This window comes from Carassius auratus, chromosome 38, assembly GCF_003368295.1.
Source record: "Carassius auratus strain Wakin chromosome 38, ASM336829v1, whole genome shotgun sequence".
Taxonomy (NCBI): Eukaryota; Metazoa; Chordata; class Actinopteri; order Cypriniformes; family Cyprinidae; genus Carassius; species Carassius auratus.
Genome location: NC_039280.1, coordinates 13,663,745 through 13,689,244, shown reverse-complemented (window position 1 = coordinate 13,689,244; position 25,500 = coordinate 13,663,745). Strand labels below are relative to the sequence as shown.

General features: G+C 37.0%; 1 protein-coding gene across 6 annotated transcripts; it reads right to left on the bottom strand.

The window, feature by feature from the left end:
- Positions 1 to 131: 131 nt before the first annotated feature.
- Positions 132 to 24,718, bottom strand: LOC113057144 (SMC5-SMC6 complex localization factor protein 2-like). Of its 6 annotated transcripts, XM_026224263.1 has the most exons (23): positions 24,612 to 24,699; positions 23,968 to 24,015; positions 23,697 to 23,780; positions 22,679 to 23,082; positions 19,423 to 19,656; positions 19,285 to 19,318; positions 18,220 to 19,175; positions 18,027 to 18,106; positions 16,765 to 16,875; positions 15,948 to 16,115; positions 13,803 to 13,905; positions 12,079 to 12,166; positions 11,854 to 11,995; positions 11,621 to 11,720; positions 8,799 to 8,975; positions 7,997 to 8,091; positions 7,807 to 7,894; positions 7,509 to 7,616; positions 6,579 to 6,656; positions 4,097 to 4,183; positions 3,926 to 3,994; positions 1,173 to 1,859; positions 132 to 983 (listed from the first exon to the last, which is right to left on the bottom strand). In XM_026224263.1, exons 3-23 carry the CDS (start codon positions 23,728 to 23,730, stop codon positions 672 to 674), a joined length of 4,155 nt encoding a protein of 1,384 aa, XP_026080048.1. In that variant the 5' UTR covers positions 23,731 to 23,780; positions 23,968 to 24,015; positions 24,612 to 24,699; the 3' UTR covers positions 132 to 671. The 6 variants fall into 6 exon arrangements, with proteins under 6 accessions (XP_026080048.1, XP_026080044.1, XP_026080047.1 ...); XM_026224259.1 differs by having other exon boundaries at positions 132 to 1,859; XM_026224262.1 differs by having other exon boundaries at positions 132 to 1,859; positions 18,220 to 19,172.
- Between the last annotated feature and the right edge of the window lie 782 nt (positions 24,719 to 25,500).

Below are 25,500 nucleotides of genomic sequence, written 5' to 3'. Positions count from 1 at the left end.
GTACTCAAACCTACTCAGATGCTTAAACATCCTTGGAACCCACATAAAAAAGTTGACTTATTAAAGCCCTTGTTTTTGCTGTTAATATTTTCTGGTTAAAGATGGCCCAGATTTTTGGAAAAGTAAAAAAATTGAATAGATTAGACAGCACCATAAAGAGTAGATCCTGTAAACTATCAGTATGCACACTAACCAGATAATACAAGTAATAACTTATGAAATATATGGGTATAAAAATATGTTCTCATGGTCTCCTTTTCAGAGACACAGAGGCCAAACATTAAATAAGACACCCTATATCCTAAAAAAGAAGAATCTTGTAAAAAAAAAACAACCGGTAAATGCACAAAACATACAAAATATATTATAAACAAGATGTAAACAACTACATGCATGATGTGTGTTACTGAACGATTCTATAACAATTAAGGAATGCAAAAAAAAACACATAGTATTTATGCATGGATGGTGGCAAAGGTGCAGTGTAAAATTCTCTCAAAATGACCTGAGAATAGTTCTGTTTTTTCTCAGACGCCTCCAAACCCATCCCTCTCCTCCTTCCTTCCTTATTTTTCCTCTTTCATCTCCAACAGCTCTTTGTTTTTCTCTAACAAGTTCTCTAGCATCACTAACCCCTCAATGATTTCTTATACAGGTATGTACTTTATGATTTACTCATGAGGCTCTTCATCTTTTAGAAGCTCTTCTTCTCTGTTCATGAGATCATCTTCGTCATCCTCATACTCTGAGTCTTCATGAGTTTCAGACAGCTCTTCATCAGATATTGGTTCAAACTTTCTATCATCTTTTAGTTCCATCATCGGTTGCTTTGGCTCATCCTTTTCCTCCTCTACATCACTGATGTCTTCCACACAATCTTCATCACCCTGTTCGATCTTCTCTTCACTCTCCAGAGACTGAGGTTCCTCACACTCCGAGTCTTCATGAGTTTCAGACAGCTCTTCATCAGATATTGGTTCAAACTTTCTATCGTCGTCTATTTCCATCATCTGTTGCTTTGGCTTGAATGTTTCCTCGTCTACATCACCGATGTCTTCCACACAATCTTCATCATCTCGTCTCATCTTCTCTTCACTCTCCAGAGACTGAGGTTCCTCATACTCTGAGTCTTCATGAGTTTCAGACAGCTCTTCATCAGATATTGGTTCAAACTTTCTATCGTCCTCTAGTTCCATCATCTGTTGCTTTGGCTCATCCTTTTCTTCCTCTACATCACTGATGTCTTCCACACAATCTTCATCACTCTGTTTGGTCTTCTCCTCACTCACCAGAGGCTGAGGCTCCTCACACTCTGAGTCTTCATGAGTTTCAGACAGCTCTTCATCAGATATTGGTTCAAACTTTCTATCGTCCACAAGTTCCATCATCTGTTGCTTTGGCTCATCCTTTTTATTCTCCACATCACTGATGTCTTCCACACAATCTTCATCACCCTGTTCAATCTTCACCTCACTCTCCAGAGGCTGAGGTTCCTCACAATCTGAGTCTTCATGAGTTTCAGAAAGCTCTTCATCAGATATTAGTTCAAACTTTCTATCGTCCTCAAGTTCCATCATCTGTTGCTTTGGCTCATCCTTTTCCTCCTCTACATCTCTGGTGTCTTCCACACAATCTTCATCATTCCGTTCAATCTTCACCTCACTCTCCAGAAGCTGAGGTTCCTCACAATCTTCCTCTTTGCTCTCAGCATCTTCATCTGAGTCTGCAACGCTCCACTCTTCTGTCAGAGTTTCTTCTGCACTCTCTGAATTATCTTGTGATTTGATGCATGACTTGTCTTGAGGACAGCTGGACACCTCATCCTCTGGTGGGGGCTTCCAGTAATCATACAGCTTTCCCTGTGAATTGCACAAGAGGCTTACTGAAGCACGGTTCACCCAATAATGACAATTCAGTCATCACTTACTCACCCTCAGGTTTCAAACCCGTATGACTGACTTCTTGTGTCACACTTTAGTTTGGGAACCAACTCTTACTATTAAAGGGTTAGTTCGCCCAAAAATGAAAATTATGTCATTAATAACTCACCCTTATGCTGTCCCAAACATGTAAGACCTCCTTTTATCTTCGGAACACAGTTTAATATATTTTAGATTTAGTCCGAGAGCTCTCAGTCCCTCTATTGAAGCTGTGTGTACGGTATACTGTCCATGTCCAGAAAGGTAAGAAAAACATCATCAAAGTAGTCCATGTGACATCAGAGGGTCAGTTGGAATTTTTTGAAGCATCGAAAATACATTTTGGTCCAAAAATAGCAAAAATGACGACTTTATTCAGCATTGTCTTCTCTTCCGTGTCTGTTGTGAGAGAGAGTTCAAATCAAAGCAGTCTGGATATCCGGTTCGCGAACGAATCATTCAGTTCACCAAATCAAACTGAATCGTTTTAACCGGTTCGCATTTCTAATACGCATTAATCCACAAATGACTTAAGATGTTAACTTTTTTTGAAATGTGGCTGACACTCCCTCTGAGTTCAAACAAACCAATATCCCGGAGTAATGCATGCACTCAAACAGTACACTGACTGAACTGTGAAGATGAACACAGAGCCGAGCCAGATAACGAACAATAGACTGACTCGTTCACGAGTGAAGAACCGGTTGCATCGGTGTTCGGATCACCAGTAGTTCTTTCGGACAGTTCGATTCAATAAACCGGTTGAAGAAAACGGTTCACCGGTTCTTTTGCGCTTGACGTAATGGCGTCATTTGCGATGATTGCCCTTGATTCAAGCCTTCGGTTTACCCAAGCTCATAACACTAGCACAGAATCAGTTCAGAATCAATCACCAAAAGAATCAGTTCAGTTCAGACGCTCTGTGTGTCGGTCTGCTTCATGCTGAATCACACATGCACAGTATCATCAGCTCCTCGGTTCTCGAATCGGACACGTCTGACAGAAACGGTTCTTGACTTGTGAACAAGTCAATGTTTTGTTCGTTATCTGGGTCGGCTCGGTGTTCATCTTCAGTTCTCCCTTCACAGCAGTTCAATCAGTGTACTGTTTGAGTACATGAATTACTCCGGGATATTGGTTTGTTTGAACTTAGAGGGAGGGTCAGCAACATTAAAAAGTTAACAGCTTAAGTCATTTGTGAATTAATGTGTATTAAAGATGCGGACAGTTTAAAACGATTCAGTTTGATTTGGTGAACTGAATGATTCGTTTGCGAACCAGATGTCCAGACTGCTTTGATTTGAACTCTCTCTCACACAGACACGGAAGAGAAGACAATGCTGAATAAAGTCATAGTTTTTGCTATTTTTGGACCAAAATGTATTTTCAATGCTTCAAAAAATTCTAACGGACCCTCTGATGTCACATGGACTACTTTGATGATGTTTTTCTTACCTTTCTGGACATGGACAGTGTACCGTACACACAGCTTCAATAGAGGGACTGAGAGCTCTCGGACTAAATCTAAAATATCTTAAACTGTGTTCCGAAAATAAAAGGAGTTCTTACATGTTTGGAACAGCATAAGGGTGAGTTATTAATGACATAATTTTCATTTTTGGGTGAACTAACCAATTAACTACAACTTTTGCCTCAAACTCCTGATTTCCTGCTTATTAACAGTAAGGTAGTTACTGTTATGGTCATGCAGAATACGGCATTAATATGTTCTTTACAAGTAGTAATAAACAGCCAATGTGCTAATAATATACATGATAACATGAAACTAGTTAATATTGTGAATTGGTCTTCTAAAACTCAAGTATTAACCTTTAATTTTAATTAGTTAAGTTCACATACCGGTGAACCTTCAATCACTCATGCTGCTTAAATTCCGAAAAACACTTGTAAACAAAATGTGGCCAGCCAAAAATGACAACAGCTTTTATCAGCATCAGTTAACAGTATTCTTGTATTCTTCAGTTCACTGTATTCTTTTACATTACCTCCTGAGGTCTTGATCGTGTTAGAAGCACCTGCCACTTGGTGTATATCCTTGCCACAAAATCTTTCACCTACAGAAGAAAAGCCAATCACACTGTCAATAAAAATCTGGATCTCTTTTGATATAAACAGAATGAGGAATTCTCAGAGAACAGAATGAAGCTGCTCTTTACCTTGCTCCTATACAGCATTTTCTCACTCTCCCTTATGTCACACTTAATGTGCTTCTCCAGCTGAGAAGAAAGACTCTGCAGATCGTCCTGACAGTGAAAGAGGGCTCGAGTTAGTCTAATTTAGTAATACAATTGTGATATGAAACAATACTGACAAGACAAAGACTAAGGCACAGTCAGATGTGCCTTACTTTATTCATACAATATTGAGGGATTAAATTAGACCTGTCGCAGCAAGCTTTTGTTGTGCACTTGGGATTTAACACGGCAAAAACTACATTAGAAATGGGTTTTATCATCTAAAACCATATATATCAGAACAATTAGATGTACTGTAATTTGCATATAAATCACAAAGAGGAACAGATGATGCAATGCTCACTTTGGTCGATACAATTTCTAGCCATTTACAACAAGCAAAGGGTTATGTGTGTGGTCTTTTTATAGATTACACCTCTGCCTTTAATACCATGCAGATACATTTACTCTTGGAACGTCTCCTGGTTCTAGGTGTGAATGGGGGAATAGTTCATTGGATAAAGAATTTTTTTAAAAATCGACCACAGCAAGTTTGTGCTCGGGGTTTCAAATCAGATATTATATCCTTAAACACGGTGGCACCCCAAGGATGCGTCCTGTCACCCCTTTTATTTTCTGTTTATACAAGTGGTATAAGAGTGCAGCATGAGAATTACAAACTATATAAATATGCAGATGATATGGCACTTGTGGCACTTTTATGGAAAGACTGTGTGCATCTTGAGTACGAGGAGCAGGTTTTGAAACTAGAAAAATGGTGTGAAGAAAGTTCTTTATTGATAAATGTAAGTAAAACAAAAGAGTTGATTTTAAATCATCCAGAGCCTCTAACAGAAATAATGTTATGTGATCAAACTGTTGAAATTGTGAAGACTTTTAAGTATTTAGGAATCATGATAGACTGTAAATTGAACTTCTATGATAATGTGGCTCTTATTTGTAAGAAAGCAAATCAAAGACTATTCTTGCTAAGGAAACTGAAAGAATTTTGTGTGAGCAAAGCTGTGTTGCAAAGAGTTTATACAGGCTTAATTGAGAGTGTTTTAGGGTATAATATAACTGTGTGGTTCGGACGAGTTACTTCTGTGAATAAAGTTAAATTAGACAGAATTATAAGAGTAGCTGGGAAAATTATAGGATTAAAGCAAAAGTCAGTCACTCACTTATACCAAATTGCTATTCAGAGAAAAGCTTTGATTATAACAAGAGACACAACACACCCCTTGAATCATGTTTTTGAATTATTACCATCAGGTCGTCGTTAAAGAACACCAAAAGCAATGAAAGCAATATATAAACAAACCTTAGTACCAAATGCAATAAGTCTTTTGAATAAGAGGTAGGAATGTATATTTGAATTTTTTTATTGTGGATGTGTGTATGGCTAGGTGTATTCATTGTTTGTTGTGTATTGTTAATTGTTTTGTGATTGTATGGCGAGACCAAAGATCAATTTTCAGCTTAGGCTGAACAATAAAGTACTACTAACTAACTAACTAACTAACTAAGTCTGATTTTAAAAATCGATTCAAAGATTTGTCTATTATATATTCATTGTTTTGCAAGTAATTGTAAGATTATGGACAGTCTTTCAGTCTTCATAAAAAATAAGTCCCTTTGGGATGATACAAGACATGACAAGTCTTGTTGGGTTTATTTAGCCATATTGACCATAACTTACTTAATAATATTAGTGTATTTAAAAACTATAAAAATAATAATTAATAAATAAATAATTATATAATATTTCATCATTCCTTGTGTTCATGTAGTTGTTATTTCACAATTTTTCAAAAACATTTTTAAACCAAATTATTAAAACAATTAATAAAATCAACCAATCGTCTATTCAGATGATTGCCATTCCAGAGAAAACACACAAACACAGACATACACAGATTAGAATTTTGTCAGAAATCTGAGAATGAATGACACTGATCTTAAGATTTAATGAACAATGAAAAAAAAAAAGATGCATACCCCCCCCAAACATCATGCTATCATGCTTTTAGTCAGTAAAATCATCCCTCACTTCAATTCACACAAGAGCTGCTTTCTAAAGAGTAAAGTTAGTTATGTTCATAATTGGTCCCTGCTGCTGAGCGTGGCACCAGAAGACAGAGTGGGGCTGTGTCCACTGACAGGGTCTTTCTGTGACTGATTCATTAACACTGCTCCTTTATATCTAAACTGTAAAATCTATTCAAAGAGCATCTCGATTCTTCTTGATCAATCCACAAAACTCTTATTTCTAAGTCCATCATCAATAATTGTACTGAATGAAAAAACATGTCTGACCAAACATAAAAACGCATAACAATGACAAGTAAGATACTTTAAGAACAGTTTTGGAATTGGATTGTAATTCCCTAAAATACAATCAAATAGTGAAGATTTCCTTGCTTGCTATACAATAATATAAAAAGAGAAATTGAACACTTACTCTCTGAGCTGAGGGTAAAAACTCAAAATTGGAGGCTTCATTTGTCAAAGTCAAAAGGCTGTAGCAGAGGTAATATGCCTGTATGAAAGAAGATCATTTATCAGCTTATTAAACTCAATCAAGTGGTTTTACTGTATCACTCTTGGATATTAAGGGTGCTTTCACACCTGAAAAAGTTTCTAAACAGACCAAAATTGTAAATACAGTCACATGCGGTTAAACTGTGCTCTCATTGGTCAAAGTACCACGGTTAATTTTCCAGAATTCCACTCATAGTGGTCATCCGTCAAGATGGCACAACAACAACTTTGAGATGTCATTATATTAATTTATAATTTTGAACAGGAGTCCCAGATTCATCTGGAAAACATTTAAAATGCACCTAACAGTTACTACGAAGAAGAGCAATAAGACGGCATTATAAAAAGAAAAGGTGGATTTTGAATGGCGAAGATGTGCTCACCCACAGATATCGCCTGCCTCCCAATGTGCATACTATCCATCCTAAATTCTATATGATATTAGTAATTTTCAATACTATTTAGGGCATATTGGGTGGATAGTATGCACAATAGGGACGCCGGGTCCGTCTACTGCTTTCCACAGAACTTACATAATTACCCATCATACATTGGATATAGCCTGGTTCGCTGGTCCGTTGGATCGGATTTCTTTCTCACTACAACCGAACAGCCCCAGAGTTCATTTTCAATCAAGTAAAGCCAACCTTTTTCCTTTTTCAGGCAATCTCTGACCGATTGTTTTGGTGTGGAAGTGAATGTGATTGCCGTGTTCACATACTGTATGCCCAAATTAACTGAGCTAAGGGGGGAAACGTGCCAGGTAACGGAAAAATGCGCCAGGTGTGAAAGCACCCTAAAAAAGTAATGATCCAATAGCTCTCAGCCCTTTTACCAACTTTTTACTTACTTGTTGGTCTAGATTGGTATCACAATCTTCTGCACTCTTTGCAGACCTGAGGACTTTCAGTAGGGACGAGGGACGCATTTGAGGTAGGTAAGGTTTCAGCTCAGACAGCTGGAAAAATTGTGATAGTAACAAAGAAATTTTACAAAAATTAAAGTGATTTGACAAAAGCTTGGCCAGCCAAGTGTAGTCAGTGGTTGATACACCTGCATAATTGCTCTCATCACAAACCAAAAAGCATCTATAGTGCTAAACTGTCTGAACACTGAAAAGCTGCTAATATTGTATGGATTATTCTCACCTTAAACTCTGTCCCTGATGGTTTATAAGTGCAGGTGTGATTCAAGAGCTTTGAGATGATAGATACACTCAGGTGTCGTTTTAATTGCCTGTTAAAGAAATAGCAGATGAAAAATTACAGAGAGCACTTAAAGTAAAAAAAAAAAAATAGTAGAATAAATATTTATATTGCATTACAGGGTTTCCCTTACTTTCCACGACTGCTATCTGGAAGAAGATAAACAAGTCTCCTGAGATTGTGATGATCTTCTGACAAATCAGTCAGGGTCTGACAAGCTTTAGATATCTACACAGAAGAAAGGGAAATCTTGTTAAATGTGAGAAGATGATAAACTAATAATTAATGGGTAGTTAAGTAGTTTGTTTTCACCAAAATTATAATTGTTTGGGATGGCATGAGGGCAAGTAAATGATGACAGAATACTCATTTTTGAGAAATATGAGCCCATGTCCACACTTATATGCTTTCAAATGAAAACTTTTTTTTCTAAGTTTTGGCCTTCTGTCCCCATTGAGACTGCGTTTTAATCAAGGAAAACTGAGCTTTTTATAAACGCTCTCCAAAGTGGATAACTCTGAAAACGCTGTTTTTGTGTTGTAGTGTGGACTGTGAAAACGGAGGCTTCTGAAAACTATGACGCAAGTTTAGTCATGTGACGCATATTATACCAATAGATATCTGTGTTTATACTGGTATTGTGCACGTTATGCGCACTTTCACACTATTGCTACAGATGTGCTACTTTGTACACTCTTAATATCACACTCCTGCAAAGATGAAAGCAAATTAACTCGCCATCGCTATTTGCGGCAAAACATGAAAGCGAATTGAAATGAAAGTTTTCTGTTGTATCAGTCTGGATGAGACTTTTGGAAAATAATTGAAAATGCAAGTGTGGACGTAGAGCATTTGAAAAACGAAAAAGCAGTTTTCAAATGCATCCGGATTAATGTAGACATGCTGTAGCCTGAGTATTAAACACTCTTCCTGACCTGTTCGTCCCAGCGTGTGATATTTTTAAGCAGATTCTGGAGCAGGATGCTAAAGTGTCCAGTTGGCAGCAGCTGAAAATGAGTCTCCAGTCCAATTCTACACACCATTGTGAGAAGCAAGACCAGCTCCTCATCAGTGTATGCTCTCGGACACAATGTAGTACACAGGGAGAGGTACTGAACAAATTAAGAAAATAAATAAATAAAGGCACAAAATAGACTGACTCTTACTACTGCTTTTAAAGTAGTGCTGTCATATGATTAATTGCATCCAAAATAGAAGTCTTTGATTACATAATATATGTGTGTGCACTATATATATTTATTTTGTATAAATACAGTACAGACCAAAAGTTTGGACACACCTTCTCATTCAAAGAGTTTTCTTTATTTTCATGACTCTGAAAATTGTAGAGTCACACTGAAGGCATCAAGGGCTATTTGACCAAGAAGGAGAGTGATGGGTGCTGCGCCAGATGACCTGGACTCCACAGTCACCGGACCTGAACCCAATCGAGATGGTTTAGGGGTGAGCTGGACCGCAGACAGAAGGCAAAAGGGCCAACAATTGCTAAGCATCTCTCGGGGAACTCCTTCAAGACTGTTGGAAGACCATTTCAGGTGACTACCTCTTGAAGCTTATCAAGAGAATGCCAATAGTGTGCAAAGCAGTAATCAAAGCAAAAGGTGGCTGCTTTGAAGAACCTAGAATATGACATATTTCAGTTGTTTCACACTTTTTTGTTATGTATATAATTCCATATATAATTCCACCTGTGTTAATTCATAGTTTTGATGCATTCAGTGTGAATCTACAATTTTCATAGTCATGAAAATAAAGAAAACTCTTTGAATGAGAAGGTGTGTCCAAACTTTTGGTCTGTACTGTAAATGCACACACATACAGTATATATTTTGAAAATATTTACACGTATTTGCATGTATAGTTAGTATTATACAGTATTGTTCAAAATAATAGCAGTACAATGTGACTAACCAGAATAATCAAGGTTTTTCGTATATTTTTCTATTGCTACGTGGCAAACAAGTTACCAGTAAGTTCAGTAGATTCTCAGAAAACAAATGAGACCCAGCATTCATGATATGCACGCTCTTAAGGCTGTGCAATTGGGCAATTAGTTGAAAGGGGTGTGTTCAAAAAAATAGCAGTGTGGCATTCAATCACTGAGGTCATCAATTTTGTGAAGAAACAGGTGTGAATCAGGTGGCCCCTATTTAAGGATGAAGCCAACACTTGTTGAACATGCATTTGAAAGCTGAGGAAAATGGGTCGTTCAAGACATTGTTCAGAAGAACAGCGTACTTTGATTAAAAAGTTGATTAGAGAGGGGAAAACCTATAAAGAGGTGCAAAAAATGATAGGCTGTTCAGCTAAAATGATCTCCAATGCCTTAAAATGGAGAGCAAAACCAGATAGACGTGGAAGAAAACGGAAGGCAACCATCAAAATGGATAGAAGAATAACCAGAATGGCAAAGGCTCAGCCAATGATCACCTCCAGGATGATCAAAGACAGTCTGGAGTTACCTGTAAGTACTGTGACAGTTAGAAGACGTCTGTGTGAAGCTAATCTATTTTCAAGAATCCCCCGCAAAGTCCCTCTGTTAAAAAAAAGGCATGTGCAGAAGAGGTTACAATTTGCCAAAGAACACATCAACTGGCCTAAAGAGAAATGGAGGAACATTTTGTGGACTGATGAGAGTAAAATTGTTCTTTTTGGGTCCAAGGGCCACAGGCAGTTTGTGAGACGACCCCCAAACTCTGAATTCAAGCCACAGTACACAGTGAAGACAGTGAAGCATGGAGGTGCAAGCATCATGATATGGGCATGTTTCTCCTACTATGGTGTTGGGCCTATTTATCGCATACCAGGGATCATGGATCAGTTTGCATATGTTAAAATACTTGAAGAGGTCATGTTGCCCTATGCTGAAGAGGACATGCCCTTGAAATGGTTGTTTCAACAAGACAATGACCCAAAACACACTAGTAAACGGGCAAAGTCTTGGTTCCAAACCAACAAAATTAATGTTATGGAGTGGCCAGCCCAATCTCCAGACCTTAATCCAATTGAGAACTTGTGGGGTGATATCAAAAATGCTGTTTCTGAAGCAAAACCAAGAAATGTGAATGAATTGTGGAATGTTGTTAAAGAATCATGGAGTGGAATAACAGCTGAGAGGTGCCACAAGTTGGTTGACTCCATGCCACAAAGATGTCAAGCAGTTTTAAAAAACTGTGGTCATACAACTAAATATTAGTTCAGTGATTCACAGGATTGCTAAATCCCAGAAAAAAAAATGTTTGTACAAAATAGTTTTGAGTTTGTACAGTCAAAGGTAGACACTGCTATTTTTTTGAACACACCCCTTTCAACTAATTGCCCAATTGCACAGCCTTAAGAGCGTGCATATCATGAATGCTGGGTCTTGTTTGTTTTCTGACAATCTACTGAACCTACTGGTAACTTGTTTGCCACGTAGCAATAAAAAATATACTAAAAACCTTGATTATTCTGGTTAGTCACATTGTACTGCTATTATTTTGAACAAGACTGTATATAAACATTTAATATATTGAAAAAAAACTGAAATATATACATGCATTTGTGTGTATTTATGTATACATAATAAATATATACAGTACACACATATATATTATGTAAACAAAAGGTTTTGGATGCGATTAATCGTGATTAATTGCTTAACAGCACTGATTTAAAGTTAAATTACAGTTAAACAAATGAAAAATAGCCTACTACACAAAACATGACAAACACATTATAAAAATACTCATCTTACGTTGAGAACACTCTCCAAATTATGTGTCAGTAAAGTGCCATTGTCTTTCATGTCAGATATCACTCGGTCTTGGCTGGTTTCTTCCAACTGAAAGCTCTCTCTGCCAACACATATATATGCATTTTTATGAAGCATTTGTAGTATAATCATGGCTTATGTCAAATATGCTGAATGATAAAAACATATGACTGGTATAGAAGTAAAATGCTGCAGACTGCGGGAGAAAAACTCACAAAAGGTCTCCTTCAGTAAAAGGGGGTTGCAGAGCCTCAAGAGGGAACAGACTGATGAATGATGCCCCCATGTTCAGGAAAACCAGGGTGATGTCACGTACAGAGGGTACCCACACTTTAAAACTTTGGCTCTGGTGTTCAACTATAACACAACAGTCAATTTTAGTGCTTTATCAGTTGTCCAGGAACAGCATATTTGGCCAGTATGAGGTCTTTAAGGCATACCTATGTGTTGAGCAGCAGACAGAGCAATGGTTTGCAAGGACTGCATGATGTGTGAGGAAATAATTGGGTTTGGGTAAACTGACATCATCTGAAAAAGCATTATAGTTATTAGCTATATATACATCTTGGCTACTGGACCAAATGAGTTGAGTCTACAAAGTTGTATGCATGTTGGGGTACTAAAAGCATAAACTCTCATGAAAGTAATCCAACTGTAGTGTATACGTTTTGACAGGTTTAAACATAAATGTCCCAAGGGTATACAGGTTTCCCGTGAGAGAATATAAGATGGTGTGAACAAAACGCAATGAGTCAAATAAATATCATAGGAACAGAGAACCTAAAACGTCAATAACAACCATCAGGGGTTTAAACAAAAAATAAATAAATACAAAAAATTCCTGAGCCTGAACTTTATTCCGGGGGTGGGGCATCCTTTCTTTAACATTTGAAAGGATACTATGGCAAAGTTATTGTTTTCCTTATTCAAACGGATTGAGAGTACCCCCAGTCCTTCACCTTTTGTATGTCTCCCTAGATTATCACATCTGATTCAACTCATCAGCTCATTAGTGGAGACTGCAAGACCTGAAGTGTGTGTGTCAGATAAAGGGAGACATACTAACCGTGCAGTGATGGGGGTACTTCATGGAGAGGTTTGAGAAACACTGCTATACATAATATGAACATAACCAACGTAAGTACATAATGTATTATAACAAATACCTGCAGAGGGCGCCAACGGCCTGGTGACATTTAACTTTACAGCGTGATTAAACAATATTTAAATCCATAAAATTATAATATCTGGCCACATGTAAACTCAATAAACATCCAATAAATGGCACATTTAGAAACAGGTTGATGTATTCTCCTGTGTTGGCAAAGGTTTATAAATTATTTACGTTACAAATCTAGTGGGATAATGCCTACTGTTTTCCCAGATGAATGATGAGCAATTCAAATTCACCGCATATACAGAGGAAGAGTTTAGACCCTTAAACACATACAGTCTTTACTGGTAAATTACCAGTAAGTTACCATTCAGAGATTATATGTGAGCAGGACCTTTTAAAAAATCCCAGTAATATGTTCTGGAGATCATATCGTTCTTATGAAGATGACATGATTACTTTGAGCTGTTTACAAAGCTCCGCTACTTTTTTTCAACATGTCAGGCTCCTCTATTCATCAGGTGCTTCGACTCTGCAATTGGATACTGTTATGCATGTCTCGTATTTATAAGTGCAAAACATTTCTGATTGGCTAGTAAAATTTGTTTGGTTTAGAGTGAATGCTGTGCTCCTCTCATACTATTGGTAGGCAAACTCAAGGACTCCAAAGTGAAATTAACACTTTTTTTTTTTTATGTAGGATTACTTTTTTTTCTGCAGCCAAATGCTGCATGCTGGAGATCCGGCATGGCGCCAGAGAACTTTAAGCCCCAAACCATATAACAATACAAAAGAAATGCTAAAAATACATATATTACCTACAACAACTCATAAAAAAATAAACAGCTGATGAGATCAACATGAGACTACAAAGACAGTGGCCCTAAACAGAGCACTGCAAAATATCAAAGCATGTAGCGTTCATATATATTTTAATTGTAGATTAATTGTCCATATTTTTTGCCCCACTGTAAAGTACATCCATGTGTTACTGACTAAGCACAAAGTGTTTCGCAAGACAGAAAATATGAGGAAAGAGGGTGATTTTACCTGGAAAAGCCAGCGTGTAACCTCAGGCTGACAAGGGAAAGAAAAGTAGGCTTTCCTCAACAAGCCAGCACTGATCAGAGACAGCACATGCTCAGTACGGGCCCTATAGAGGACAAAAACAAAACACTCATATTGAAAAGTGTAACACCAAGCCCAATTGCAAATGAACATAACAGAAATAATCACTGATGCATCTCCTATTTTGCTAATTTTTTGAGTAGTGAACTCGCTGTGCTACTACATTTGATATTGAGTTCAAGGTGTCATCAGACAGGTATCATCTATTACTAAAATGGAAAGATTAAATCAGTTAGTTTATTAGGGGTGGGCGATATAGCCTCAAAATTATATCACAATATTTCAAGAATATTGGCAATAATGATATTTATGACGATATACAAAAAAATATGGAACAGTGTTTTATAGGTGATTGAAGCTGGCAGGCAGTGGCATTTATTAGTGCAAACATAATGAAGGGCATTTTCAATCCTTTTCCAATATGCTTCTGTCATTGATGACAGACTACCTCAATTGAAGAGTAAATCTATTATCATAAGGTAGCAGAAGCAGCATTATAGTGCAATATTAGTGACACAGTAACATAGTCAAATGTAAGCAAAGTACAAAAGCAGCCTTGGTAGTTTTTTCCCTGGAAATCTTAAGTAAAAGTATAACATAACTCCTTATCACTTTAGTTTGACAATAACTAATTTAAGTAATTTTCACCTTGTAACTCTTCAGAAGCCTGCACAATATTGTCACCTAATAAAACTGACCTTTTTAAGTTCAAATGTAAACAAACAGCAGCAATCCAAACAAACCTTCAAAATCCAAAACACTCACTGCTTATAAAAAATTTAATAAAAATGCTATCAAAACTTGAGTAGCAGTTGCCTCGCATCAATAGTTGCCTTGCTTTGTTGACTTTAAGCAGACTGATCGGTGTATGATGTCAAAATACAGCGAGAGTGACTTAAAGAGGTCATATGGTATTTTAAAGTGTCTTAATATTGTGTTGAGTTCCCTACAACAGGTTTAAATACATCTAAGGTCAGAAAACATTGTTATTTTCTCAGAATACACATTTAATATTAGAGTCATTTGCCAATGATTTAGAAACGATTCGTTGCTAGCAAGTTCAGAGCAAACCACTCCCTTTCTTAAGCCTACTCTGCTCTGATTGGTCAGCTGGCCAAGTCTGTTGTGACTGGCACAGAGAGATCTCCTCGAACCAGTTAGCCAGCGCTACCATTGACAAAGCACCTTTTTACATAAAACTATAATGGAGTGCACCAATCCATTTTTATAAGGTCAAAAAAAAACAACATATGCAATTGAATCGTGCACACAGCTAAAGTTTAGCTCCTAAACTGTTAACACTTAAGACAATAATGGATGGTACGTTAGTCGAGTGCTAATGTGACTAACCATTAAAACAATAGTTTGTAAACCAAAATATGTAATGTTTTAAGAACAACAGACAAAAGATGCTGTCTTAACTTTTAAGAACAGCTGTATCACAGGAGCACCAGCCTTATAACTCGCTCGTCTCTCCCGTATTAACCCTATAACTGTCGGTGCAGCAAAGTGTCTGTCTGTCTGTGTGCTTCACACATTCTTTATTATTAAATTAAGTAATTAGAACAACGTCAGTCTACATTAATCAACACATTCTTATGAAATAGTGGGTTCACAGTGAATTATCAGAACTATTCCAGTAAGTAATATTGTGCTTCACCTGGAAACCTAAAGCTCCACTAGGTATATATCACATATTAGCACAAAAAACAGATATTTTGAGCGCTCAATTGAAAATGTACACATTACGTATCAATTTTTCTTACAGGTTGTGGTTCAGAGAGCTTGTTAGTACAAATTAAGAAAATTAGAAGCCAACGAAGATAAAAGCCAAGATTAGAGAAGCAGTCCTTGATAAAATGACGTGCACACAACAAAAGGTTTGAATTGTATTTTGCTGTTCATTGATATTGAGAGATTACAAATTTTTTTTGTAATGTAAAAAATTATATCTGTGTTATTGTGGACAGTATGATATGGCACACCCCTACTGTTTATTTACTTTTAAAAAATTAGCACAATATGACATTCGACATAATATTTAAACACATTTCATGACAGTCTTACTTAAAGATAATTTGTTGTGATTTGTTATGCGGCGTCATAGTAATCTTCCTCAGGTCCAGAGTCCGGTGGTTGAAGAGTCGACCAAACCTAGCAGGCAGGAATATTTCCTCTCCTGGGTGGATATCCCTGATGGCACATGAGGCAACCGAAAACCTTTGCAAAAATTTCCTAAAAAAAAGTAAACATATATACACATTTTTTTTTAGATTAATTATACATATTCACGAGACTGTCAAAATTCTACATAAAATAAAAAAAGAATGAACATATAGACAAACTAGGTATGGGGATATGGCATCCGATTGTCATGCGCATTTCGTCAGTAGAGCCAGTTCAACCTGCTTTCACATGGAGCGGCATTTAATAGACAGAGCCGTAGATCACTGACAAGCTACGCAATATCGCGTTCATTATTGAAGGCGATTCATCTGCGATAATTAACGCGATATTGCATAGCTTGTCAGTTTGTCAAATGCATGTGACAATCGCATGCGATATATCGCCCATCCCTAAGTCAAACTAAATTTAATCACATATATTCAGACTCCAAACTATTTAAATTGACTGCCATAATCTACTTAAAAATCCAAAAAGCTTTAATATAATTTGAAAGACAAATTATGAGAATGAAGCCAGCTATTAACCCTCTCAGGCTCAAATTAAGTTATAGTAACTTAGTAACTTTAGTAAAGTTTTTAGTAAACTAATTTTTTATAACATATTTTATGTATCTGGAGTAATAAGGTTTTTAGTTACTTTACTTTTGCAAATCTGCAATGCCTGCCTTGAGAGGGTTAAGCCAGTATGGACAAAATACCTTTGCTCAAGTGAGATGTCTTCCTCTTTACTTTCACTGTTCTCAATCTCATCTATATTCAGCAGATCATCTTCACATGACTCAAGTAATTGTCTCTCCAACTCTTTTGACCTGTGTAGTCAAATGAAAAACAAAGTGTGTCAAGTAATTATTAGACATTTATCAGGGCGAGACTGCCGGCTAAATGCAGCATGATCTGTCTCAACAAATTCTCCCATGGCATAATCACAGGTCTATGAAACTGACAGTCAGAATAAACAACAATCTGTCAATTGTACACACCCAAAGTGATACTGTCAGCCAGAATGCCAGGCATTAATACACCAAGGGTAAATTAGGACTAAAGTTTTACATTTTCGGAAGTAAACAAGTATTGCAGCTGTAAGTTTTCAGCAGATTACCACTGGTTTTAGGGCAGCAATTCTCATCCTGAGCTCAGAATATTGGCCTTCAATTACTGTCACAGACACAGGAGGGCCTTGGAGTCCAAAAGGTTGAGAACCACTGTTCTAGTATGTTTGACAAGTTGCTTACTGTGTTGTCAAAAGAGTCCACCTTATGTATTACTGCAATTCTTCTGTCATTTTATTGTCACAAGTCACAATTTGAACTCTCATTCATGCCTGTAGTCTATACAGCTAATACTAAAAAAAAGTCACTAATACTAAATGCAAGCAATATAAAGGCTGGTTTAAAATGGAAAAAAAAACTGTCAAAATTGACTGATCATGTCTTCATGTTGTTCCATTATCAAAACATAAATGAAGATCAAATATGGTAATGAATGCTCAAATATTTTCTCTATGTATGTGTGTTGATCAGTGTTTATACATATTTATATACAGATTTAAAAGTCTATATAAAATCTATTCTATAGAGCAATCTGGACTCTTCGGGAAGACTTGGATTCAACTACTTGATTGGTTTAACAATCTCTACGGGTGTCAACATTTTTGTGTGGACTTTCAAAGGTGAGACAGAAATCTCCCAGATTTCATTTAAAAAAAAAAATAATTGTGTTATGGGTTTGGAACATGAGTGTGAGTAAATTATGACAGAATTTTCATTTTTAGGTGAACTGTCCTTTTAATAGCCATGCCTGCCTTGGTAAACACCACTAATAAAAGCTGTCTACATTGAGATTTTGACTTCTCAATCACTGATATCCAATGCACTACAACAAACCAAGGGCTGCCAAGCACAAAATGAGTCATGCTGAGAATCAAGTTGGGGGAAAAAACAAATGAGGTTTTCAGACCCACCTCTGATATTGTTCCTTCTCTTGCAGCATCTGCTCCAGTGTATTTCGATAACTAACGGCTTTGGTTTTGACTGCCTCTGACTAATACAGGTGAATATAAAAAAAAAACAGGTTCTTGTGAAATTCAGGCATGTCAAAGACTGATTAATGACACATGAGGTCATGACATGTTTTCTGAACATCCTTAAACTTACAGCTGCTTTTGAGACAGGTGTGTTGGGCTCTGAAAAAGCATCTTTTTCGGGAGTAACAGGCACATGGTCTCTCCGACTCATCAGCTTCTCCAGAGATGGCAGCGGCTCATCTTCAAGACCACTGCTGCTGCTGCTCATACTGATATTGCAGTGCTCTCTCAGCTCATCGCCAGAGTCGTCTCCCAACTCAATATCTAAGGGATCTTTCCACTTGGGGCAGCACTTCTGTTCTCTTGATCCTTCTACATTCACCGACACTGCTGGGACAGACATGACAGCCTTGGGGCTGCGTGACTGCTCCACTTTCAACTGTATTCTTACATCCGTTTCCATCTTACATGAACCGGCTTGTTTTGCAATGCAGGGTGACCTTAGATCGAGATGATGGGGGGACGAGACAATTTTAACACTCTCCTTATGGTTGGAAGAGAGGCTTGTTTGTGTCCAAGTTTCTCTCTCAGCATTAGTTTTTTTATTATGAGTTTTGGGCGATGGTAAGCAACAGTCTGGTGCAAAGAGTTGCGTCTCGATGCTGTCGAACGTTGTGCTTGACTTCGGAGAGACTTTGCGTGAATGCGGTTGGCTGGGTGGAGCTTTGGGATTTTTGTTGGCATGTGTCACCATAACGTCTTTTTTCTCTGCAACCGTGGGAGATTTAGTGAGTTTAAATGAGTTAGGTTTGTCGCTTGCTGTGCTTGAGTCCTTACATGGTTTAAACAGCTGACTGGGGAGGTAAGGCAGAAGTCTGGGTTTGTTGTTGCTGTTTGGTGCAGCAGGAAGCATTTTATGGGATTTCTCCTTTATGGTTATCACAAACTCATTGCTGCCCTTCATGAAAGCACATTTGGCAGAGCTGGTAGAGGGTTGGAAATCAACACATGGGCGTTTCATTTCCTTCTCATTTTCCGTACTACCCTCCTTTTTTCTCTTTCCAGACAGGGACATCCTGTCCTCTGCTGGCAAAAAGTTGTATTTGATATAGAAAGAGAAACACCTTAGTTTTAAAGGTTATGAAATAAAAATCTCGGCAAGATCATAAGTACAACAAAGGGTAATAATTCTTACCTGGATTATTTTTGTGGTGAGGGTTGCTTGATTTCTGTAAAACAATAAATGAAAATATGTGAAAACATGTGTGACATCCATAGTCACTTGAAAAAGGTGGAAATCATACATAAAATTATTCAACAAAAATACCTGTACCTTCTTTATGGACATGTTACTACAATAGGAGGTTTTGTGGTCTCTATTCTCCAGTCTTTCTTTTTTCTGATCAGGATGGTGGGTGATCCGCTCCCCTGTCTTAACTGATGCTTTAGGTCTCTGCTGGAATAAGCAGGAACTACTACTCTCAGGGTTATGCCTGGAGTGAGATGTATAAGGAAGAGAATGTCTCTGGACTTTCATAGCATCTGGCTGAAACGAGCCTCCTCCACGCTGAACACACAACATCAGAGGATTATGAAGTTAGAATACAAAAAACACCAACCATAAGCTATAAAAATTATTAACAAAATCTAAATGACAGGGTTCCCACATTTTTCAAGTAATTAACTTCCAGTACTTAGGCCTTTCTGGACGTAAAAACAAAAACAAAAACAAAAAAACACCATATTTGATTAGGACAGATGCATTAATTAATAATTCAGATTTATTTGACAACCCATTTGATCGATTCACAGAAAATAACAATCTTGAAAAGCTAAAAAATTGGACTCTAAGTTACTTTGAAAATGTAATCAAATTACTGATTACTCCTTTTAAAAGTAATCACATTACTGCTCTGATTACTTCATTTCAAAAGTAATTAGTAACATTACTAGTTACCTTACTTTTTTTCTCCATGAAATCCCAGCACACACACTCCCAATAAATATTTGTTATTAAAGCATCAACATTCACAGAACACTGTTATTTTTAACTAAAGCAAGCAGCTGCTGTGTGCATGGTTTGGCAGAATGCCAGCAAAGAGCGCTGCATTCATAATCTCTAAAAGACATCTCAGTTCATCGCAATCTCACAAATTTCTGTTTTAACACAATAAATATATTCATAATGAATATTTCATAAAGTCTACAATTTGTGTGTTATAATGAATTCGTGAGCAGGCAAATTTCAGCATTGCATTGCTCAATGCTGAAAACGTGTTATAGCCCAAGTAGAAATTCTGCATACACTTGCGCCTGTTGATCATTTATATTTTATATTAGTTCATGTTGCTTTTGTGCAATAGATGAATAACAATTTATTTGTTTGAGATATTTTATGTTTAGATATTTCGATTTTGCAGCAGTTCCGTGAATTATTAGGTTAAATATTCTCCCAGATCCCACACACAAGGCGGTCTGCCTGCACTGGCACTCGACCATCTTGTCCCGCACCGCACTTTGTTGCGTCGGGTCTTTTGCGAGAAGGTCTCTAATCCACTGAATGCACTTGACTCAACCGTGCATGTGCTACATCCTTTTTACAATCTCTAGATTATAAAACACTGCATTCTGTCAGCAACCTAACGCAGCAGTAATGTATAGAGACCCTGGCTTGTAACTATACTCTAATTACTATTTTGAAAATTATAACACGTTAGATTACTCTGTTACTAAAAAAGTAATCAAATTACAGTAACGCGTTACTAAGTAATGTGTTAGTGCCCAACACTGGGCATCACAATTAAAATATTTATTATACACAATAGCAAGATATAACTGATAAAACATGTAGATCTTAGCATAAATAGGGGAAAAATTTCAATAAAAAATCTAGATTTTACGATTTCAATAACTTTACATCCTGTAAAACCCCATTTTATAATTCCATAATATTTTCCATGACTGCCAAAGCCCTGAAGTTCATCACCAGAGAGAGAAGATTAAAAAAAAACTCAACAGATAGGCCATTGTAAAGTATGAGTATTGAATAATAGGAACAGGTGGTTCGTGAGTCAATGAAAAGCTAATAATGAAATAAGTCATACAACTTTTTTTTAAATAATAATTTAAAAATAAAAACAATCAAAATTAAAGACTACTGACATATAGGGGTGTCCATGGTTAACCGGTTAACCGATTAACCGTTAAAAATTGCGTAACCGAGTGAAACATTTTGCTCGGTTAAGTGACGTCAATGGCGTGCATTGAATTTAGTTGTAATACATTTTTGCACCACCAGAGACCGCCAGAGCGCTCCCAGACATTTGTAATGTCCACAAGAAGAAGTCATTTTTCTAATATGAAGCGGGCAAAAAAAAGTACAGCGTTGGAGCACTTTAAAATTGAGAGTGACGGGGCAAATGCAAGTATTGCAATACAGTGCTTAGACATACTTCAAGTACAACCTCGTTGTTGTAATCTCAACAGCCAACACCCGGGCATCATTAGGCCGGTCAGGTCTCACTGAATGCGTGGCGATGAGCGAAAGCATCTCAGCTGCGTGGCGTGTCTGTTTTTAATTCGGCTCCCATGTTAACAGGTTAGAGCTTGCCGACTGCCTGCGTGAGACGCGCGGCTCAGGCGCGGCTCGACGCGTGCATGCTAGAAATAGAACTGACGCCTTGTTGGAAGCGTTTCCAGGCAAAATATAATAGGAAAATATGTTTATATGTCATTTTGTACACAAATACATATTAATTCATGACATTTTGATATTTGAAAGTCTATAGGTTGACATAAATTCAGATATAAATGTAATTAAAAAAAATAATTATCGATTTTCAAATATTGTACCTGTCAAACATATCATAGTCATAGCCTTAGCGAGGCGGCCGCGGAGCCTGCTTGTTACCTTCGCCTAAACACGGAAAGTTACATAACCATTACTAGAGCCTGTTCCTTTATTTATAACATAGCCAAAGGTCGGTGTATATTTGCTTTATACATTTTAGGCTTATTCTCAAATACAGATTGTGTTAGTGGGCGGGATTATTAGGTAGTTTTAATAGGACAATTTGACCGGAGAGATTAAATTTTGTCGGACATTTTTTTTCTTTTTTTGGCCAATGTCTGGAAATTACCGGACAACGGAAACCCTGGCGCACACTATGGTTAACCGATTATTAACCGCTAAGGGCCTCGGTTAACGGTTAATGAAAAACTTGAAAACGTGCAGCCCTACATAAAATATTTAGTTTGTTTACCTGCATGTCATTTGACCATTAACCAACATCAGAAAATTGTGTTATTAAATTATTTAAATATTAACTTAAATATCTCGAGGTATACCAATTTTTTTCCAGTCATGGAAATTAATTAAATATTAAAAGTTATGTCAATTTTTGCATTAAATTAACTTCTATTTATGCTCGGCTCTACTTTCAACTGTTATCTCTTGTTATTGCACAGAATAAAACTTTTTTTTTATTTATTCAATTTGGCTGGGAAAAAAAAAGGCTGAGAATTGCTGCATTACAATACTCTTAGAAATGTGGATAATAACTTAAGAAAAAATTTAGAGTTGCATTTACCCTTAAGTTTTCATTGAGCTCCTTACTGAGTGCATAAGAAAGTTCTTTGTCTTTGTTGTAAGAACTGCTCCTCTGTAGGATGTCCTTTTTAACTGTGTGATTGACAGAGCCATTCTTCTGTCTAGAGTAAATGTTGCCATTATTCGGTTGTAGTTTTCTCATAACTTTGCTACTGAGAATACGGTCCCGTTCTGGTCTCTTGTTGGAGGCTTTGAGTGCAGCTGAAGTGGTCTTGTTCCTCTGCTCCAGCTCACGGTTTTTGGTGGGCTGGATGCAATTAGGCAGCGGTTTCAAGAGTTTTGGAGTCTTCTCAGAAGGTTCAATACGTGGACTACATGACACAGGATGTGGTGTGGCAGCTACACTGTCACGTCGCGGAGCACCAAGCGGAATTAATTCTTGCACTTAAAAGCAAACACATTGTCAGACATTCAGACAAGAAGTGCAACAGCAACCTCTTTATACCATCATGGCAGCTGAATTACCTCACAAACCTGTATTAAATGTTAGTGCATGCTTATAAAGATTGTTAGCTGGCAAAAATAAGACTGACATGCAAATATGAACAAGCATTGGCATCAGTTGGCTGGAATATACTACACGACTTGTACACAGATTTTTGTCCTGTTCTACAGCCTGATGGAGTTGTGGATAGTTGCCAAATGTCATAGCCAGTCTGCAGATTTTGGGCAACATAGTGTATGATGGGCACAGAATCTGATTAGTAGCTTCAGACTTTGATTCAATCCAGTTGGTGAATCAAGCATGTTTGTTTGTTTTTGGTCTGATTTAAGAATTAAGAATGACTGACATCTGTAAGTCATTTATTGTATGATGGCTATTCTATTGTAATTTTCATGCAATCATCGTGCAACACATTCCAGCCTTAAGTCTAAAAAACAGGAGGAAAAGTCTGCAAGCTAATGTGTCCAGTATTACCATTCGCAGGAAGCACACAAGCAGATCAACAGCAGCCCATCACCAAGCATCCCTATACAAATACCACATATAATCTCACCCATAGAGGTGAAGTGCTGCTTGAGACTTGACATTTTATACGGAAGAAACACAGATAGGTGTCTTTAAAAGTCTTCTGAGTGACCTGAAAAAAGTGAGACGCATGGATCAGGTATCAAAACAAGTGAACTTACATGTGCGCATGCAAAATAGGCTATAATTTGTTTAGAAACCAAATCCTATTTTGAGAAGTCTTTGCCATTACAATACACACCATACATTACAGTACTTTCATAGAAATAAATGACAGTGACAGATAACATTCAACAGACCTGTGCTAAAGTTACATGCTTTCAGTTTCCTATCAGGTGGACGTGTGTCTGTAAAAAGAAAAGAAATGGAGAAAACCGTTGGTCTTGGAGAGGAAAAGAAGAAAAATAAATACCTACGTTCAGCGCATCCCTCTCATTTGTATAATCTTATGACTTTCACTATTTGTAATTGAAATGTGTATGGGCGGGAAACGAAGTGGGCTAGTCCCGAGAAACGAAACTACTGGCAAGTTGGCAACAGTTCAAGTCATCGAACTAGGCAGTTAAGTGCCTGATGTTTTATGGCAAATCCTTCCGTAAACAATATATTAACTACACAGAAAGGCGACCGTCTATCGGAAGACGCTGACAGTAATATGATGCTCTTAAAGCACGAGACTTTACCGACGTCACAATCAAACGAAAACAAGCTCTCCAAAGAAATCTCTAACATTACAAAAGAGCGGTTACTTGATCAATTCTGTTTAATTAGAGTGTAACGTTATACATAGTACATTTTGCAAGTAACACTGGACTAGTAAATCAAAGTTTACTAGCTGTCAAACCGCGTGAGTGGCGGTGACATTACCATGCGCGTCCGTTTAGTTTTGAAAAGAGTAAAACGTATTCGTAAACGTTATAATAAAATGATATGCGATGCGTACCAGCCATTGTATAAACTGTTTCGATACACTCCATGATGAAAGAAAGTGCTGTTGTGTTTGTGGGGAGCCGCCATCTGTAGGTAGGAGGAGCGAGTGATGTAGTTCACGGAAACGGCCACTAGAGGCGTTTAGATACGAGTAAAGTAACTTAGACTGATATTCGTACAATACCCAAAAATACTATTTATTTATTATTTTTTTATGTGTTTGTTTGTTTGTTTGAGCAAATTTTCTGTTTTACATACACATTTTAAAAAATAGGTATGCAAGGAAAATATTGCATGTTTTCATGATACCACTGACTGGATGGATGAGCTTAGAGAAAGTGTTAATTTTAATGTTTAACATGCACATCTGATATAGATGTGTATATGTCAGAAGTCATATGACATACTGTACATCTTTTGCGACCACACTTGCAGTTTAAACATGAAAACATGAAGAAGTCTTCTGTTAACCTTGTACAACACTGTTTTGAAAAGTCAGATTTATTTATTTAACGGGGAAGTTTTATAAACCGTTTTATAAACATTTAGGCATGTATTTATTTTTATTTTATTTTTAAGTTTGCATATGTGTTTTTTTGGTTTTTTTGTTGAATATTATTTTATGACCCATGTAGTGTGATCTGGTGGGAAGAATGATAAATCAGTTTTAGAGGCTCAAAGTTCAAAAATATGCAATTTAACACTTATATGACACAATAGTAAGACGAATTTCTGAGACTTCAGGATCAGACTTCAGTTGTTGCTCACCTCCCAAAAATTATAACAGTATAATGATATTTAAAAAGTTTTCTTTAATTTTTAATTGTGGGGGTCAAAATATTTAATAGAATGCAATAGGATGACTGAAATGTTTGAGTTATTTGGCATGTGTTCAATTGTAA

Bases quoted from the DNA above. Each gene is read 5' to 3' on its own strand.
- LOC113057144 (XM_026224261.1), bottom strand. From the start codon at position 23,730: ATGTCAAGTCTCAAGCAGCACTTCACCTCTATGG. The intron at 7,895-7,996 runs GTAAGGGAAACC...TTTCTTTAACAG, and splicing joins CCAGATAGCAGTCGTGGAAA to GCAATTAAAACGACACCTGA. The intron at 6,657-7,508 runs GTAAGTAAAAAG...TCTTTCATACAG, and splicing joins ATACCAATCTAGACCAACAA to GCATATTACCTCTGCTACAG.